Source organism: Haliotis cracherodii, unplaced genomic scaffold (genome assembly GCF_022045235.1).
Source record: "Haliotis cracherodii isolate W230 unplaced genomic scaffold, xgHalCrac1.p SCAF_14, whole genome shotgun sequence".
Classification (NCBI taxonomy): domain Eukaryota; kingdom Metazoa; phylum Mollusca; class Gastropoda; order Lepetellida; family Haliotidae; genus Haliotis; species Haliotis cracherodii.
The window spans coordinates 3,240,074-3,260,851 of NW_027266269.1; the positions used below are offsets into that span (position 1 = coordinate 3,240,074).

Sequence of the window (20,778 nt, forward strand, 5' to 3'; positions counted from 1 at the left end):
CATCGGAACACTCTCCAGTGTCCTTGTTACAGTGTGTGAGGTTCCTCTGTAGGTTAACCTGACAGTTTGGGGGGCAGAGTTTGTCACAATCATCACCATATTTGCCCCACTCGCACGCTGTGACTGCATGAGTCAGTACTGCTGAAACTGTCAGGAATAAACATGACTGAAACTTAGAAAGGAACACACAACTTTTATTCCAGCATTTCTTATCAACTGGTGATACTGTGTCGATGTGCATGTTGCACTTAATGTTGTATGGTTAAGGCATCATGTACTTTGATGTTTACATTTAAGTAAATATTACGTGCACGAATTGTTTATAACTGACCGTATCAAATCAGTCATGCACATGTTTTTGTTAATGTTATCCTTTCCTGTAAATCATAAATATTACCACAAACTTTTTGCCATTCCATTATATCTAGTGCGTCGTAAACAACATTTCAGTTGCTTTACCATAGGAATATTACGGTAATTGGGACATATTGATGTTGTTGCATTAACAGTTCTCGTCAAGTCAAAACAATGAAATGATGTACTCACTGAATATCAGAGTTGTTCCTGGCGTCAGCATGGCTTGGCTACTTGTTCAAATACTACCTGCTGTGAAAGTGAAAAGCCATGACTAAATTGAGCTCTTATGTGAGCCTTGTATATTATATTCAACCGTTTAACATTCAACGATGTCAGTATATACGAATCACAAACCAGTTCACAGTCAGTAGTGAAAAATAATCAAAACTCAGATATATAATCTGATTGAACGATCATTCATCATAAACTTTTCATGTAGTGGAGATTAAAAAGCCAAGATTTCTGACGAAACAGATTCCACTTGGCGTAAAGGGCAAATAGTCTTGGAGGTTATATGAAATCAGAGATGACAACAGGAGTTCGCGAAAAGGTAAGAATGCCCTGCCCTGCTGGTAGTAGACACCATTCATACAATTTGCGTACACACATGTATTGCCTGACCCAGCACAGCAGTACCCCTGCCAGGCGTCAGCCTGTAAACAATCCAAGTGACCCAGAAACTCCAGTGATTCGAGAATACTATTACTGAATGTGTTGAAAGTAATAACACCGGTATGTTAATTACGAATTACGCCTGCTGTGCACAGATGTTGCTGCTTATGAGGAAGACAGAAGTCCTGTGCTCTTACCTCTTATTCATGATTATTATTATTTTTTTTACATTCTGTTGAACCGTTTAACATACCACGACGTCAATATGTACGAATCACAAACCAGAGTTCAGTCAGTAGTGAAGAATAATCAAACACAAATATATGATCTGATCGAACTAGCTTTCATCATTAACGTCTCGTGTAGTACAATTATATGTAAAATATGTACACGAACCAATATACTTTATGAAACACTGTCACTCGATTTAAAAGTACCTTCAGATTTCACATAAACGCCTGAACCATGGGTTTCTGTGAAAAGTTAAAACTGCAGTTTGGGCAAAATGTTCACCAGATACACTGATCTGCTGTTTGTGGAACTCAATTCTTTGGATAAGATGGTCAGAGGACTCGTTGCAGTACCTTTACATAATAAAAAGGAACACCTGCTCCACTTCGTCCTTTGTACTCACAAGTGTACATTTATGTAACTGTCATAGTTATTATATCTAATGAAGCAAGAAAATTGATGATGGGACACCAGATGCACAGACTATTTGCTGGTCTCGATGCTGAATGCAAAGGTGGTAAGGCAAAGACAAATTCAGATGTCCCGCAGCATAATCATGGCCTTTGTGCAGGACCTTTATTGTCAGATTGTTTTAATTTTCAAATTCATGGGAAAATAAAATTACAGTTTACATCTGCTGATACTTCTGGAAAAAATAATAATCAAAAACAATATGGTTATCTTCTTTGACCTAAGCTAAACTTTCCAGAAATACCGTTCCAAGAGAGGGACTTGCTGTTTCATGGATAGTGTTTGAATACACGACTGCCTGGAAGTTCATTCCCCTCACACGTAGGAGCAACGCGTGATGCAAACCTTGTGCACGATAACATAAAAGCGACTTTCGTGAATTTGGTGAATTTCAAAAGCAAATGTTTGTGCGAAATGGTGTATGTACAGAATCGGGCGAAATTCGAAGGAAAGCAATTGCCGGCTCCAGGGCCCTCAACATCCAGATTCCCTTCTTCTTCCGACACAGGGATGCAACCAAAGGCAAACAAGTTGCCCGTTTTGTCACATTCTACATCGGAACCCCAGAGGCTTTTGGCTAAGTACTTGAACTCATACGCTCATCCTGATTGGTTCATTCATCGATGGCCGGACGAGTTCATAGTTCACCACTCCACACTTTCCGTAACCTGCGAGAAGACTTGACGAATAAAATTAAAAGTGTGACGTTATAATCGGAAAATATTTTAGACATCATTAAACAACACCCAGAACCGTCGACGTAAAGTCCCTTCAAGTGAACCTAAGAGGTGTGACACCTGCTTCCAGTTATGGCTTAATATATTGTATATAGTTGTACTTAATTAAACAGCAATTAATCAACAGTTAGTAAGGTATCAATATGACAAACCGACATCCTTATTTTCACCTGCCAAGAAGAGGCCTGTGGGTTTTCCACTAGCTTGCTCATCAACCATAACTCTTTTTTTTATGAACAAAAAAATACACTAAGGTTCAGCATAATGTGTATGAACTTTCACTAAATGTGACCAGCTATGTTAAAAAGTTCAGAATGACACATGTTACCCGAAACACTCTACCGACATCGGCCTATTAAAATACCAAAGTATTTAACGAAGACCACTTGGTCCAACCATCAAGATAGAGACAGGTGTTGTGGTACCAAACATTGAATCAGTCATGTAATATTACTCTTACAAATACAACTGTCGTACAAAAGAAGATATTTATTGACTTTTATAACCTATTGTCTAAAAATGCAACAATATGCAGAATTATTAAACTCATTTTTGAAAAAAAACAAACTTAAATAGACTTTACATAGACTGCTGGTGCCATGTACAATTTGAAAAGAGTCACTATACAATGCGGGAGTGTCGGAATGATTAAATCTTAGAGAATTCTAAATACTGTCAAAGTAGCTGTCCAGTGATATCAAAGTTGATTAGTGATTACATACTTCAAACATTGATTTTAAAGACTCAGTGGATACGTTTGAAGCAAAAGTGCATGATACCAAATCCTGATCGAAAATGATGGACGATATAATAATTAAGGTAAAACAGTATTCCGTTGATTGAATAACCATAAAAGGTTGAAACTAGCAAATACCTTATTTCTATAAAATGCCGAAAAATTGCTGAAACATACATTGTATTATACAGGTATCTGTTACATGTTATGTATTCAGTCTTCGTTTAAGATACAGTTGTTGTCAGCACATTGACATTTTGGGATATTAGATTGGATGTTCATCAGACATATAAATGTTTCCTTAATAAGCAAATTCATGACGTTTTACACGAACGAGGCAGTAACAATGCAGTCGTAAAGATGTTATCTTGTGTAATGTGATGTTGACTTAGTGTAAATGTAAAGGTAACGTTGCCTTACCTTGAGTACAACACAAATACGTAATATTAAGTTAATGTCCTTAAAATAGAACTTATTTTTTTACAGGCAGCCTTATTACATATGTAAGAACTTTATGTTATCCATATTCCTCAGCACATCACCTGTCACATGTGGTCGTTCCCCTGGCCATCAGTGTATTGCTTAATGGGCGACTGCTGGTATCATCCCTCTGCCCCTGCCACGATTGGGTTGTTAATGCAGTTGGATCATTTCTTATACAAGCGCTACACAACATTTCAACATCAAACTATACTAGATAAACGTGAGTGCAGCTATTTCCGGCTTAGTTCAAATGAAATACACATGGTAATCCTTATCCTTGTATCTAAAACACAGGGAGTACATCTAAATTATAATTAATTAAGCCAAGTGATGTTTAATCGCTAATTTCAGTTTTCATTCATGTGATTCTGCAGTGATTCTGGCGATGTCGAAGATGTAAACACGACTTTTACTTCCTTCCGCTCAAGTGAGCTAAAGCTGCTCAATTTTTTTACAAATATATGAATTGTCTCTGCCTTGTCATAACCTGTTATTCTCTGAAATCATCTATTGCCAGCTTTTACCATATCGTTCGTAGTAAACTGATAAACATCATGTATTATTACATGGTGGCTTAAAGTTACATATTGCGATAATAACCAGGTCAGTGTGCTCCCAGTGAATCTGCTCTGACAGGGAAGGACAATATGTGATTCATGGCGACGTAGATACAACCTAACACTCAAAGATAATGGCTATTAGAAACTCTACGCTGGAAGGTTGTTCATAGAACACGTGGACTCTCCAGATTTCTCACTGAGCTACTTCACCACCTCTACTCTGTCTAAAGCAAATGCCAATGATTGTATATTCGAAACTGTGTATAACTCACAAACCCATTCTGTATACTTTGGACGATGGTTAAATATAGCAAAGAAGTATCTGTTATCAGGGTATGCATGGAGCATGATAGTCGTTGAACTATGTATTCACCACATTAGCAATACTATCAGTCGACCTACAGATGTGTGTCGTTGTCATGCTACTTGTCTCTGCAGTACAAGGTGACCTGCTGTATCACTTCAGATACGTCTGGCAAGGTTTATATTGTATTCCTTGCAACGTGTCGATTTGCACGTTAACTGCGGGTATATCATCATGTTCTTTTGCACTCGCCGTTAGGGGCGGTCGGGTAGCCCACTGGTTAAAGCGTTCGCTCGTCAGGCCGAAGCCCCGGGTTCGATTCCTGATATGGGTACAATGTGTGAAGCCCATTTCTTGGTGTTCCCCGCCGTGATATTGCTGGACTATTGCTAAAAGAGGCGTAAAACCATACTCACTCAATCACTCACTCAGTGACAGATACATTCTGCACCTAGTTAATTTGCCAGAATAAATAGTTAATGTTATAACTACCTGGGATGTTTATCTAGATGATTGAGAACATCAATGCCATGTAGTTGAGAAAATGTATGCATTGGATGATACATTCCAAAACAAGACATTATGTGACCCTACCGCCAAAGATATCCTTCTATCAATGGAGTTGTGATCAAATAGAAATGGTGGGTGGAGGTCCCCAGCAGCTAACACACTATGTTTTAACCTTACTGAGTAACTTTTGTTTTCACAACGTATTAACAACGTTGGGCATTTACGTTTTGAAGAAGTTGTGCATCGGACATCACGCAACGCTTTGTAACTACGTTTCTGAAAAGTCGGTGAAATAGTACACACTCTGACGCTTGATAGTGATATAGGAATAGAAATGCTTCATCAATTATGCTTGATTTCCTCAGGATACCAATACATTATGTTCCTAAAGTGAAACGTTTTCACGTAACGTTTTTTTGTAATAACGTTTATGAAACCATTTGCAGATCTACCATCTCTTAATTTCTTTTTTCTTTAAACATGTAGATTTTTTTATGAAGTAATCTGTTTGCAAAATGTGTAATGAAAATAAGGCTTACAAAAGTAAGATTTAACTGAACATGTTGCCAGAATGACGTCACATTGTCACGGAAGATGTTGTCACATGCCATCTTAGATCCAGCAGACTCTGGATACTGCAACCAATTCACTGTGCAGCAACTGGAACTGGATACACGATCTGTGAGTTCGAGTGAGGTAAGTTAGTTTAACACCAGCAGTGTCTGTTAGTCGTTATGTTCATGCACATACCCATAGTCATGTATACATAGCATGCTTGTCACTGACAGTTATCGCGATTTCGTCCGTGTTATATCTGCAATCGTGTTATATCTGCAATCGTAACTGTTTAAAGATCACTGCACATGTACTAATCTGCTAACTTTGAAGCGAGGGATCACGATAATGGAAGTATATCCCGGTCGACTAACTTTAGGTTGCTAGTTACTGCCCTAGTCGAAAGAACTAAATGATGTTATAAATCGTATGTCAATCGTATGTTCGGGAAGAGACAGAAACATGCTTGTTAATAACTTAAGATTAGTTCTAACTGATAGAGCCTAAATGTGGATCATCTGGTTGTTGGGTGGTGTCTACTGTTATATTGTAGCAAAGTGCGTACAATGTGTATTATTAATATTTCCTTTGAGGAAAATCCATTCATTGTTTTGTGATAGATATTCCGACTCCCTTCTAATGAAGTAAAACGAGTCTCTTATCGTTCGATATAAGGGATTAGCTAGTGTGCGGTGAAGTGATGATAAGCTAGGTGTGGTGAGATGAGGAATGATGTGAAAGGCGAAGGTAATTTTAAAAGATTAGGAAATGGATGAAAGGATAATTAACCTGTATGATAACTGATCAAGAAAGAAGAAAGATGTTGAAGTATATAGGATGGTTTTGAAAGAAGCACGAGTAATATGCACAGATGCATTTTCACTCAATACATACAAAATATATAGGGATATTATTTGATGGCATGTATAACTCCACGTGAATCAATGATCGATACCATGAACATCTGCAGGCAAATCAATGATTGATGGCATGAACACCACCAGGTAAATCAATGATTGGTAGCATGAACAACTCCAGGTAAATCAATGATTGGTGGCATGAACACCCCCAGGTAAATCAATGATTGGTGGCAGGAACAACTGCAAGTAAATCAATGATTGGTGGCATGAACAACTGCAGGTAAATCAATGATTGGTGGCATGAACAACTGCAGGTAAATCAATGATTGGTGGCATGAACAACTGCAGGTAAATCAATGATTGGTGGAATGAACAACTGCAGGTAAATCAATGATTGGTGGCATGAACAACTGCAGGTAAATCAATGATTGGTGGCATGAACAACTGCAGGTAAATCAATGATTGGTGGCATGAACAACTGCAAGTAAATCAATGATTGGTTGCATGAACAACTACAGGTAAATCAATGATTGATGGCATGAACAACTGCAGGTAAATCAATGATTGGTGGAATGAACAACTGCAGGTAAATCAATGATTGGTGGCATGAACAACTGCAAGTAAATCAATGATCGGTGGCATGAACAACTACAGGTAAATCAATGATTGATGGCATAAACACCCCCAAGTAAATCAATGATTGGTGGCATGAACAACTGCAGGTAAATCAATGATTGGTGGCATGAACAACTGCAGGTAAATCAATGATTGGTGGCATGAACACCCCAAATCAATGATTGGTGGCATGAACAACTGCAGGTAAATCAATGATTGATGGCATGAACTACAGGTAAATCAATGATTGGTGGCATGAACAACTGCAGGTAAATTAATGATTGGTGGCGTGAACAACTCCAGGTAAATCAATTATCGGTGGCATGAACAACTACAGGTAAATCAATGATTGATGGCATGAACATCCCCAGGTAAATCAATGATTGATGGCATGAACACCCCCAGGTAAATCAATGATTGATGGCATGAACACCCCTAGGTAAATCAATGATTGGTGGCATGAACAACTGCAGGTAAATCAATGATTCGTGGCATGAACAACTGCAGGTAAATCAATGATCGGTGGCATGAACAACTACAGGTAAATCAATGATTGATGGCATGAACATCCCCAGGTAAATCAATGATTGATGGCATGAACAACTGCAGGTAAATCAATGATTGGTGGCATGAACAACTCCAGGTAAATCAATGATTGATGGCATGAACTACAGGTAAGTCAATGATTGGTGGCATGAACAACTGCAGGTAAATTAATGATTGGTGGCATGAACAACTCCAGGTAAATCAATGATCTCTGGCATGAACAACTACAGGTAAATCAATGATTGATGGCATGAACATCCCCAGGTAAATCAATGATTGATGGCATGAACACCCCCTGGTAAATCAATGATTGATGGCATGAACACCCCTAGGTAAATCAATGATTGATGGCATGAACAACTGCAGGTAAATCAATGATTGGTGGCATGAACAACTGCAGGTAAATCAATGATCGGTGGCATGAACAACTACAGGTAAATCAATGATTGATGGCATGAACATCCCCAGGTAAATCAATGATTGATGGCATGAACACCCCCAGGTAAATCAATGATTGGTGGCATGAACACCCCCAAGTAAATCAATGATTGGTGGCATGAACAACTGCAGGTAAATCAATGATTGGTGGCATGAACAACTGCAGGTAAATCAATGATCGGTGGCATGAACAACTGCAGGTAAATCAATGATTGGTGGCATGCACAACTCCAGGTAAATCAATGATTGATGGCATGAACAATTCCAGGTAAATCAATTGTCAATAGCATGACCAACTCCAGATAACTCAGTGATGGATAGCATTAATGACACCAGGTAAATCAGTGGTTGATAAAATAAACACCTTCAGATAAGTCATTGGTTGTTGACATCAGTTCAGGGTAAATCAGTGGCCAATAGCTTGAGCAACTTTGCACGCTATTGGGGAACCTGTTCATCGGTAAACGGAAAATGATTCTGACCAACTATGTTTCGGTACTGCAGAGTACTAAAACAACAGCTCCCGAAGCTCATTGGTGCAGACAAGAAACAAGTCTGGCATGTAAGGTTTCTTTTGGTTTTCAGTTGATTTGTCTGTCCTATTGAACATAAACATTTGTTCCCAGTGTTCATTATGAATGTCAAATTATATATGTTGATATTTGGAGGTAGATAAAATTCAGGCCAAATAGGTTAAAAAATAAAATGGACTGAAATAAAACTGACAAACACAATATATAGCTTTTAAGAGGGCAAGGTGACATAACAGTCGAGCAGGCTGATAACAGGTACAAGTCCATTTAGTCTCGAAATGTAAATATCAATCAGTTTGTGAGAACAAGTAAATCCCGGTCCTGTTTCAGAAGGTGAAATATGATGGAATAACCTTTGTCTGGTAAAGTTTACCATTTACGGATTGTACTCACCACGACGATGCAAACAATAGCGCCAATGCTGCCTCCTTAATGCCTGATGTCCCTCCTCTTCCCACTATCGTGTACTGTGACCACGAGACATGTCACATGATGTTTCAGATAATGTAGGCTCAAGTGTACACGCTGAGATGAATATATCAGCTTCATATTTAGTTGAGTGATATGATGTGCCTGTGTTCTTTTGATCGGTTCACATGTAATAAATAAAATAAAATGATAAATAAAACGTCTGAAGAAGATAACAATATTCAGGGGTTTGGGGGCAAACATTTCCTCAGGGCCTGATTATGTATGCCTCTTACTGGTACTCCTAGATAGGGAGGATGTAAACGTACATCACCCAGTTAGGGCTAACCCCCTAAATCTGGTATAATTAAAACTGGGTTACAGAACGCAATGAGGAAAATCGTCTATCTACACCGCAGCCCAGTCACCTTCTCCTGGTATATAAAACAACCAAACTGGAGATGGGACTTGCCCCAGGGGGAGGCACAGAACCCGCCCCAACATATATCTTGGTCGCACCACAAGTCCACACTTCTTGAGCAACGGGATGGCAAGACATACAACGAATAAATGACGTTATTGAAGAAGAAGCACTTTTTACAAAGCCATGCCAATGTATGCATACCTGACAGAGCTAATATTCGTGATAAACTCCGGCGACTGAAGCTGTACCTGCTCCGTGAACATGGTGAGCTAACTGCCAACACTTGTTCAATCAGTAGAAGACACGAAACTGAAATGGACGTTGGCATTATTCTTACCTGATGCAGTTGTCACTAATGACCCACTCATGGGCTCATAAAATGAAATCCCTGATGTTGGCCTTTTGGGTTTTGGGTTTCCCCTTCTTCCGAAAAACTCGGGCTGTTCCGCCTTGGTTGTTGAAAGGTCGAAAACTACTTCTCCCAGAGAAAGGGGATTTGACTGATCCCCAAAACTTCTGCCTCACTATCTTGTCTGAAAATAGTTACAGGGTGTCTTACAGATCATACTGCGCTTCCAATGACCTTTTTTACATGTAGCAGAAAGGAGAAAGAAAGGGATTTTGGGGTGTAAGGATCAATTGCTAGTTCAGAAAATGATCATTTGAAGAGGCTACATTTTAACCTGCTCTACTACATCCCTCCCTCAAAGCGTCCCCTCCCTGCTTTCCTACAGCATGCTGCACCAGCCTGTCCCCAGTTGTACCCCACACAGAAACAACGTATTTCTAGGCAACACTATAAAACGGTTTACAATCCTACTGCAATGTTTGAGTTAAGATGTATGAAATGTCTTACATTGACCACAAGTTGATTGTAAATGTCTTAGTCGTTGTATTTATTTCAAGTGGAAACATACACAACATATCACTACACTTACCCTTGTGTAGCTGCGGGTGATCTATAAAAGGTGAGAGTACCCTGCCAATCAGTGCCACAAATTGCATACACAAGTATGTGTGCCTGTTCAAAAATAGGAACATGTGGTTCAAGTCAAAATAGGGAACTGCATTTTGTTTTGTCGCAGATACGTCAAATTGTGAAAAGACCTCCATGTGACTAGCACAACACTTTTTTAAAAAAAAAAATCTTTATCGATGTCTTGACTGTCGTAACCCTGCTCAAACCAAGCTGTAACCCAACAAAAATTATGTATGTCGTACATTTGCATAATATATGACCTTTCTGATTGTGTTGTTTGTCTGTTGTTTAACGTCGCACTCAGCAATAATCCTGTTGTATGATTGCGGTCTGTAAATCATCGAGTCTGGACCAGACAATCCAGTGATTGATATCATGATACCTTTCTGAACCGGGAGGATGCTGTAAGTATTAGTTAACAGAATAAACTTCGTAAACTGGAGGATAATGGCTGAAAATTTAGAAATATTCGTCCTGAACATTGTAGTTATGTTTAGTTATGTTTATATTGTCATTTGTTCACAATATACGATTTAAAAATAACACAGATACGTTTTTTGAATTAACCTTTTTTGGTATAATTCAGGCACATCTGCATGGGGATTTCGAAGAGGTTAAAACGACTTATATTTCCTTCATTTGAGGTAATCTAAAGCTTGATTTTTATCAAATTATGAATGGTCTCTACTTTGTCATAGCCTATCATCATGTAATGTTACATCGTTGATTACAATCATCATGTCAATGTGTCCTACACAAGGACAAGGTGGCTGGGGAACCTCTGATAGGGAAGAACAACGTGTGATACATGGCGACCTAGATACAGCCTAACATGCAAAGATAATGCATATCAGAAACCGTACAGTGACAGGTTATTCATAGACGACGCACGCACCATGTGGCTATTTTACTGAATCTCTAGCGATTTATTTAATTTGCTATGTGAAAATTTTACAAACCCGTCCTCTATCTGATCCATATACATAACATTTACATTGCATAATCCATCGTTTATAGCTGAATGGAGTTCTAATAATCTGTTTGAAAACATCCGCGGCAAGTCCAGGAAATACGATTGTTCTACTAGTTAACTTTTCACACTATACATCGTTTGATCTTAGAAGCGCATGTATGCAATAAAAGAGAACCACAAGCAAAGTTTATTTTCTTAATTGGTGGGCAATCCAATTTGAGGCGACACTGTCAACTCACATGTATTTGCTGTCACAACACGGCGGTCATTCCTTTTGATTCGGATCAAGTAACCGTATCAAACCAATTTATCTGGCTTGAATGTGTATCTATATTTGCATGAATGCGTATGAATGCACATAGTGCTGGTCAAAACTCTCGTTTTCCGTATTTTAAGCAACATGACCAATCAATGCCACTGAATCACTCTGTACTTGTGTAATGAATTGTGATTGGCTCTTCACTCATAGCGTCTGTTATTACCATTATCGATCGATATTTTCATGTAAGCAGACTACATTCACATTGAATGTGACAGTTAAGGCTTGTAAATAATAACTTGTATCATTGCAATGTGCGAGACAAGGCGAAGATCGTTGGATTGGCCGAGCGCGCTCCCCCGCCTCGGCCTCGGTTAAACGGCTCATCGTCTATAACGCCCACCAATTATTTGGACCCCATTGGTGGCGTTATAGCGAGGGACCACTGTAATTATGAAAAAAAAACATTATCATTTACGAATTTCAAAAACCTGATCCGTATAATTATCGAAATATCTGTGTTTAATGCATGGTCATTCAAAACTCACAGGAACTCCTTTTGTTTACATGGACATATATTTAAAGTCTACTGATGAATGTGGCGTCAAACCAAAAACAAATCGAAAAACATACAATAAAACTAATTTATGTTTCCTTTTTGTGATAGAGATTTTAATTTGACCTCAGCAATTTGAACTGTTCTTTGTCCTCCTGGCTATTGCATTAATACAAGGTTTTTAAAGACAATGAAACTTGTTGATTCCAAAGTTACTGCTGTGTCACCCCTTCGTCCTGCAGTATTGGCATATCCCTGGCATAACGTTGGTGTCATGGCTGAGCTTGGGATTTGCATATATTATGAAACTTGAAAATAAAAATCTAAGCTGTATGTTATAACTGAAACACATCATAATCCGCATTAAATTAACATTAAGTGACATGTTGTTCAAAAACAAGTTATCAAGACACTGACATGTTTAGATTCTAAGAGTGTTCTCTACACCCTACCCTCCGTATATTGATACACCAAAATACATACCCTAAACAAAGGTGTAACAAATAGGACTGATTAATGGTAATCAATGATATCAGTTTCAACTGCTCTGTCACATACACACATATAGCATGTATGCTATCTTGCACGTAGCTGTGAGTCATCAAGTTGGAAAGACGAAACTTGGTGACTCACAGATCAGATGATAACAGCTTCAAGTTTAGGATGTGGCACTGCAATGTGTTGATGTGTTAAAACGGAAATTGTATTGCAACATATTTATTATATGGTTAGGTTTGATGTAAACGGCGCTGCATTGTTTGAGCAGACATGTTGATCTATATTCAGTCTTGAGATCTGACAAGGTAGGGGATTTGCATATAGTTGACTGTTATGGCTGTGTCCAAGCTAGTAGTATGTAAGGTACACGACAGAGCTTTGCAACCAACATCGACAATTTCTGTGTTATCTGCTTGTCAGTTTGCCACTCAGCAAGATTGAATTAATGACATAAAATATAATTAATCGAATTTTTAAACATTAACACAAATAGTATAATTCTTAGTTGTGAGGAATTACATTGTCATGAACACTGGTAATACTCGTCACATATTTCAGCTTTAGTATTATCAGTAGTAAACTAGTAGTCTACTCATGCATGTTTTGCAAGGTGGCGCGTAGTTGTTGCACCAGGAAGCAGGATAATGTCTTTTAGCAATATTTAGCTAAATGGTGTAATTGGCCCGCCTGATAAATCTACATTAACTTATAGATCTAATCTTAATGTAATTCCAGGCATATCCATGTAGACGATGTACATCATGTATTCCTTTTCGTCCACGGGGACACATACATGTAGGCGCACACTCATCTGATCATACAAAAGCATGTTCAAGTTTACATAGTCACACTAAGTTACAATCATAATATAATTATACATTTGGTGACTCATTTGGTAATTATCACCCTTCATTTTATGATACGGAACAACCACAACGATAACACGTGGCCTTGTTGCCAAACAAATGCTTCTCCTTGTTATCGTCTTTGTTTGTTTGTTTGTTTCTCAAGTGACGTCATATTTATGACGTCATATAAATTACGTCATTTCAAAAACACTCACTTCACCATCTTGTAACTGCGACAGTACATGAGTACACTTTCATAAAAATTACCCACCCTCCCTTCCCTCGCTCTTGTCGCACCTTCATGTACATATCAGCAAAATGTAAAAACCTTATGAATGTTGTTGATGTTGTTGTTGCTGATTATCGCTTTATATCAATAAATACCGTTATGTGTGGCAATGTTTGGACGGGCGCTGGACCGATAAGGTTTAGCTCGTATGCTCTGTTGCCTGCTTTTACAGTGGGAGCCCATTCCAGCCCTTATGTTGCCGTGGGTGGACACAAATGCATATAGCTCGTCTGCTGTACAGAAGAGAGCACATGGTTTTCGCTGGTGCTGCTCGGTCTAGCGCCCGTTTCCGCCTTCCACACCTGGCCATTCATTTCCAAACATTCTCTTCTGTTATTATTCTGTTCCATGGTCCTCAACAGGTCGGCCGATAATGACGCTATATTGTTGCTAGGGACGTGAATACAACCAACATGGTGGCGCGCACGGCATGACGGGATAACTCTGAAAACCCTTTATTGGGACCGATGACCTGCATCAACCAAGTCAGCGAGCCTGACCACCCGATCCCGTTAGTCGCCTTTTACGAGAAGCATAGTCGCCATTTACGGCAAGCATGGGTACAACAGCCACCTCACTGACGTCCACACGGACAACAGCCACCTCACTGACGCCACCACAGACAACAGCCACCTCACTGACGCCCAGACAGACAACAGCCACCTCACTGACGCCAACACAGGTAACGCCCACCTCACTGACGTCCACACCGACAACACACACCTCACTGACGCCACCACAGACAACAGCCACCTCACTGACGCCAACACAGACAACAGCCACCTCACTGACGCCACCACAGACAACACCCACCTCACTGACGCCACCACAGACAACACCCACCTCACTGACGTCCACACCGACAACACCCACCTCACTGACGTCACCACAGACAACAGTCACCTCACTGACGTCCACACCGACAACACCCACCTCACTGACGCCACCACAGACAACACCCACCTCACTGACGCCACCACAGACAACAGCCACCTCACTGACGTCCACACCGACAACACCCACCTCACTGACGTCACCACAGACAACAGTCACCTCACTGACGCCTACACAGACAACAGTCACCTCACTGACGCCACCACAGACAACAGTCACCTCACTGACGCCACCACAGGCAGCAGCCACCTCACTGACGCCCAGACAGACAACAGCCACCTCACTGACGCCACCACAGACAACAGTCAACTCACTGACGCCCACACAGGCAACAGCCACCTCACTGACGCCACCACAGACAACAGTCACCTCACTGACGCCACCACAGACAACAGCCACCTCAACGACGCCACCACAGACAACAGCCACCTCACTAACGCCCAGACAGACAACAGCCACCTCAACGACGCCCGTAGAGACAACACCTATCTAACTGACGCCAACACAGACAACAGCCTACTCACTGACGCCCACACAGGCAACGCCCACCTCACTGACGCCCACACTGACAAGAGCAACTTCAACGACGCCCGTAGAGACAACACCTATCTCACTGACGCCAACACTGACAACAGCTATTTCACTGACGCCCACACTGACAACAGCCACCTCACTGACGCCCACAGAGACACCAGCCACCTAACTGACGCTCACAAGGACAACAGCCACCTCACTGACGCCCACAGAGACACCAGCCACCTAACTGACGCTCACAAGGACAACAGTCACCTCACTGACGCCCACAAAGACAACAGTCACCTCACTGACGCCAACACAGACAACAGTCACCTCACTGACAGTTTTTACCTTACAAACCAATACCCATTTGTTCCAAAAGCATTCCAAAACAGTAGTATAAGTACAATGCTGTTCAGAACTAGTTTTATTTTTTTATTTTTCTGAAACAGTCATTGTGATAGATTCAAGGTTCATTGAACTTACCCAGGGTCTGTGAGAAAGTTACAGACAGAATACTTACTCAGTGTGTTCATGGTTTCTTGTCAATTTAAAATAATTCTTTATTTCGAATATATCTGTTTATGAATGTAAAGTTTTCATTCATGTATCGAAGGTGCCTGTGATGCCATATTTATTTGTTGTTTTGAGCATCAGCATGATAGAAACTAATAACGACTATGTAATACCATATGCTAAGTGTAACTTACATGTGCTCGTGGGTTTCACCGAAGTGGTAAACGTCTGAGACCTGCATCACTTCGGGCTTTACTCTCACATTAAGCTGACACGCCGCGATATAACTGGAATAATGTTAAAAGCGGGGTTAAACCCAACTCATTCATTCACTCACTGTTATTTACAGAACATCAACATCAACATCGTCGAGGTGATCGTTTCGCTGGGAGAGAAACGTTGTGGAAAGGGATCCATTGGGTGGACGTAGCGTCATGATATGGGCAGGGATTCGACTTAATGCGAGAGTTGGACCCATGTGCTTTCTGAATGTTGTACATCGACCAAGTGATCGGACCCAACGTTGTTCCATTTTTTGCACACCATCAACAACTCATTTTCCAGCAGGACAACACTCGTCCCCATGATGCCAGGACTACCATGGCCTTTCTGCAACAACACAACATCCGTGTTCTAAACTGTGAGTGTATGCTACTGTAGACGTACGTATTGTACCTATTAGTGTTGGATATTTATACATGTTGTAACATAAACTGTGAGTGTATCCAACTGTAGACGTACGTATTGTACCTATTAGTGTTGGATATTTATACATGTTGTAACATAAACTGTGAGTGTATCCAACTGGAGACGTACGTATTGTACCTATACATGTTGGATATTTATACATGTTGTATCATAAACTGTGAGTGTATGCTACTGTAGACGTGCGTATTGTACCTATAAGTGTTGGATATTTATATATGTTGCAACATAAACTGTGAGTGTATATCATTGTATACTAATACTTCATTGTTTGCCTGTAATTGCAGTGTATGTATTTATTTCCCCCTAGACCACTGGGAAGCAACTCATCAACGATCTGGGATTTAATCTCCAGCCAGGGATGACAGTGACGTGGAGGCTAGCGGGAGGGAGTCCACATCGCCCTCACACGAAGTTAGTTCAGACAATATTTGAATTATTACAGCGACACCATCACCATCCGATATGTCCGATATGTCCGATATATCCGAGTCGGACGATTTCTAGTGTATAGAAAGGCAAAAGGATCGAGTAGGTACAGTGTTTGCTTGATACGCCACGAGTCTTGATTTCAATCCCCAAAGAACCACACTCAACGATTATCATAACAAGTCTTATTACTCCCACACGTCTTCGCTATGTCTACTTGATCAGATATATTAGTATTTATCTGGAACACATACGATATACACATGTACATTTTATATTTGTAACAAGTATGATATACACATACCGAAACTCCCTTTACCTCGCCGCGTTGTGTACTTGACCAGACATATCAGTATTTATGTGTAACACATACGATATACACATATACATATTATGTTTGTAACACGTCCGATTATACACATGCAAACTACCCCTCTACCTCGTCGTGTTGTGTGCTTGACCAGACATGTCGATATTTATCTGTAACACATACGATATACACATATACAAATTACAACACCATTACCCCTTTACCATGTATATTGTGTACTTGTCCAGACATATTATTTATTTTCCGATATATACTAGAATTTAATTAAATATAGTGTTTATGTACATGTGCATTAACTCTTGATAAATGCACAAAGAATGACAATTATCTCTATTCAATACAATAGAAAAGTAGGATACTTGTCCATGTTAGGGAATACATGTGCAAGTTTAATGACAAGATAAATTCTCTGCTATGTACACGTGACATTCCGTATGTTTACAAAGATCAGCGAAACAGTCGAGGGTGGCGCCATTAAGTACATATGCAGAGTTCTCCCCCATATGCGTGTCAGTATCCACTGACGTCGACTACAAATTTGCCCTGATAATGAGTCTTGTTTTGTCGCAGAATGCCTGTGACCGTAGGCCTGGTGAAAGTGGTAAACGGCTGAGAACCTGGTAAACACATACAGTCACGATTCTTTATAACAATATAAGATAGCTACGCGATAACCCCCAAAAGAACAACAAAGAACGAAGCATGGTTCATTTCAAGATAAAACCTTGTTCTGGTATGACGTAATTTCTGAAGATTCCAACATGCGCTCGCAGCTTGATGACGTGATAAGTTGGACGACGTCGTTTTTAGGAGTGAAGTGTCTGGTGACTTGTTCCCCATAAATGTGGCGGGATAGCGCAGATGAACGCAATTGCCGAACGATCGTACCCAACAGTGGGGGAGATATGATAAACGGTATTGGGAGAAAAGGTGCAGATAATCGACGTGTACATTGGGAGAATGCCAGATTTAGCTTCCCTACACATAAAATGGAGTTGTGACATTGCCAAGGTCGGTTTCAATTCTGGGAGACAACATTTTTTAAACAGGGGTAAATGTACACCTTAAAGCTTGGACAACTTATTGACATCCTTGGAAAGGCTGTACACAATGTTGCTATCGTGGTCGTACACAGTGCATTGTTTTATCGTACGATATACAGCTCCCACTCGTCGTGTATTTCTTAACTGAACTGACACGGTATGTCATAACTGAAAAAGTGTTTAACCGCCGTTAGCCCAGCCCCTTCACTCACTCTCCCAATTGGACAGCGCAGTTATATCAGACGTGTTTCTGTAAGCAAAGCCATATGCGTGGTACACTGAGGGTGATTCCTCTCACCTATAATATCCACAACATATTAGTCACACACTTATACTTCTCATCTGAACTTGCCTTTTCAGAAGCCAAATATCCCTTCATTGCCAAGACTCCCATCCCCACCGCGTCTACATGGCGTCATTCAGATTTTGGCTACACAAACCCAAGGTGATATTCAACACCCTCATCCATGGTTCTGGATATGGTCATGGAGAATCGTCTTCAGGGTGGCGCCCTAACGACTACGACCACTTCATAATTGACGTCAATGTCGGCATCGGCATATTTCAGGTAAATGGTGGAGTGCATGAGTGTGTACATGAGTGACTTATATTTCACTAGGATCATCTTCCCACTCATAACCCCAGACAGAGACGTTAAACAGAGTACCAATACCCCAAACTATTAACTAGATTCGGGAAACAAAGCAGAAAACAGCTTATAGATAAACTATACGCAGTAAATCCGTTTCCAAATTCCTAAGAAATTTCTGCCGCAAACAGAGTCGTTTGTACGATCACAACTATATAACGAGCATAGGTTTATGAAAAACTGTTGAATAGTAATGCCAACGGGCGTTGTCTGACCAGATTAGGGAATCCTGTCTCACCAGAGACATCCGCACACATTCAAAATCAAGCAACAAATTCTCCATCGTACTGCAAATTTGACGTTTCGTAACAGATCCTGACAGTGCAACGATATAACGATCAATACCGGAACTGCCCGAATCTTGTTGCTACCTTGTCCACCCTGACCTAAGAAATATGTATCAAACAACTAGATTTGGAAGCGGAAATACTGTTTGTTTATGCATATTAATTTATCCCCGGGTTATCAAAACCAAAACAAGGCCATTTGACCAATAAGTTGAAATAAAGTTGTTGGTGCATCGAAACCTGAACAACAAGTAAAACTAATCGCCTCATGTATTTCCTATTCAGATCCATGCATAAAGATTAAGAGTGACGAAACATTCACCAACAGACTGTATGACAAGAGGTATTACTTCAACTTTCCTATTGTCAGCGTTCCCATTCTCATTTTTGTTTTGTTTTTAAGACAAGTGGAGGCTATTTCTAAATGTGACGCTTCAGTGACAAATATGGTGTCTGATGCATTCCATCCATCCATCTGTTCATCCACCCATACATCCATTTGTCCATCCATCCGTTCATCCATTCATCCATCAATCCATCCATGTTTCTCTCTGTGGTACTAGTGGAACACTGGGCTTCGTGTTTGTTCATTTTAATGTGTCATGCGGTGGTTGTAACAGTCACAGGTTTATATATGTTGCGTTATATCCATCTGTGTTTTGTTTCCATCGGATCATGACTGTGTCCAAGCATAATGATTCTTAAAACATAATCATGGAGTAAATGAATCTGCTTACAGAGCAAGGCAACTTTCATGTGAACTTTTTTGTGTTGTGCAGACATACCTCGACGGTTCCCTTCTGATGATCAACAAAATGCGATTCCCCTTCACAGAAGTGAGACATGCAGGAGTAAACGGTATCACTGCATAAGCTTCAGGTCAGATTCAACAAGTGCTGATTGTCGATAAGAAACGTTTAATATCGCTTGGCCATCGAGACGAATTCTACAAATATTCCATATCCTGACTTTGTCAAGTGTCGATTATCGAGTTACGTCCGTGGATGTGACTACGCTAGTTAAAGTCGAGGAGAGTTCTTTTCAACATATAAGCCTACCTTTGATACACAGCTAACGCTGAGGAATATACAGTGATTATTTTACAATACTGATTTTACGAAACGAATGTGAGGATTATTGTATTTCCCGAGCGTCGGCGATGGCAATGCACAATTTCAAACATCAGTTTCGTAAAATAAGCATGACAAACATGTGAGTTTCATAATTTCTTTATCAGCCATTATATATAAATCCTTTCAAGCTGTCCTTTAAAGAAATGCGCAGATCACTACCGCTATCAAAGAAAACCACACATAGTTGAATAACATCAACAATCTGCTATGACGCCGTTTCTAGTTTGACGTCATGCCGACCTTACGTCACAATTAGATTCGAATGACGTAAACAAGGCCGCCCAGATAACGGAAACAATACATTGATGTGAGAGATTAGATGTCTCCACAAGTGCACATACGATGTTTTGAGAACTCATAATTAGTATCATGAACATCTTTCCTGACAGCAAAATCGTACCGATTGATGTTATGAGACATAATCGACTCCTTTTTTAGCCCCAGGGAAACCCGACAGTGACCATGCAGAGACAGTAAGTACCCGCCATTCGTG

The 20,778-nt window shown here is 40.2% G+C and overlaps 1 protein-coding gene across 1 annotated transcript in view; it reads left to right on the forward strand.

Annotated features, from left to right (window-relative positions):
* Positions 1-20,024, forward strand: part of LOC139461333 (mucin-22-like) — a 28,514-nt gene extending 8,490 nt beyond the window's left edge. Inside the window, exons 2-5 of the mRNA XM_071242950.1 lie at positions 14,382-15,564; positions 16,724-16,827; positions 18,577-18,784; positions 19,932-20,024. Coding sequence (XP_071099051.1) covers positions 14,382-15,564; positions 16,724-16,827; positions 18,577-18,784; positions 19,932-20,024 — 1,588 coding nt within the window. The remainder of the gene's footprint in view (positions 1-14,381; positions 15,565-16,723; positions 16,828-18,576; positions 18,785-19,931) is intronic.
* The last annotated feature ends 754 nt before the right edge of the window (positions 20,025-20,778 follow it).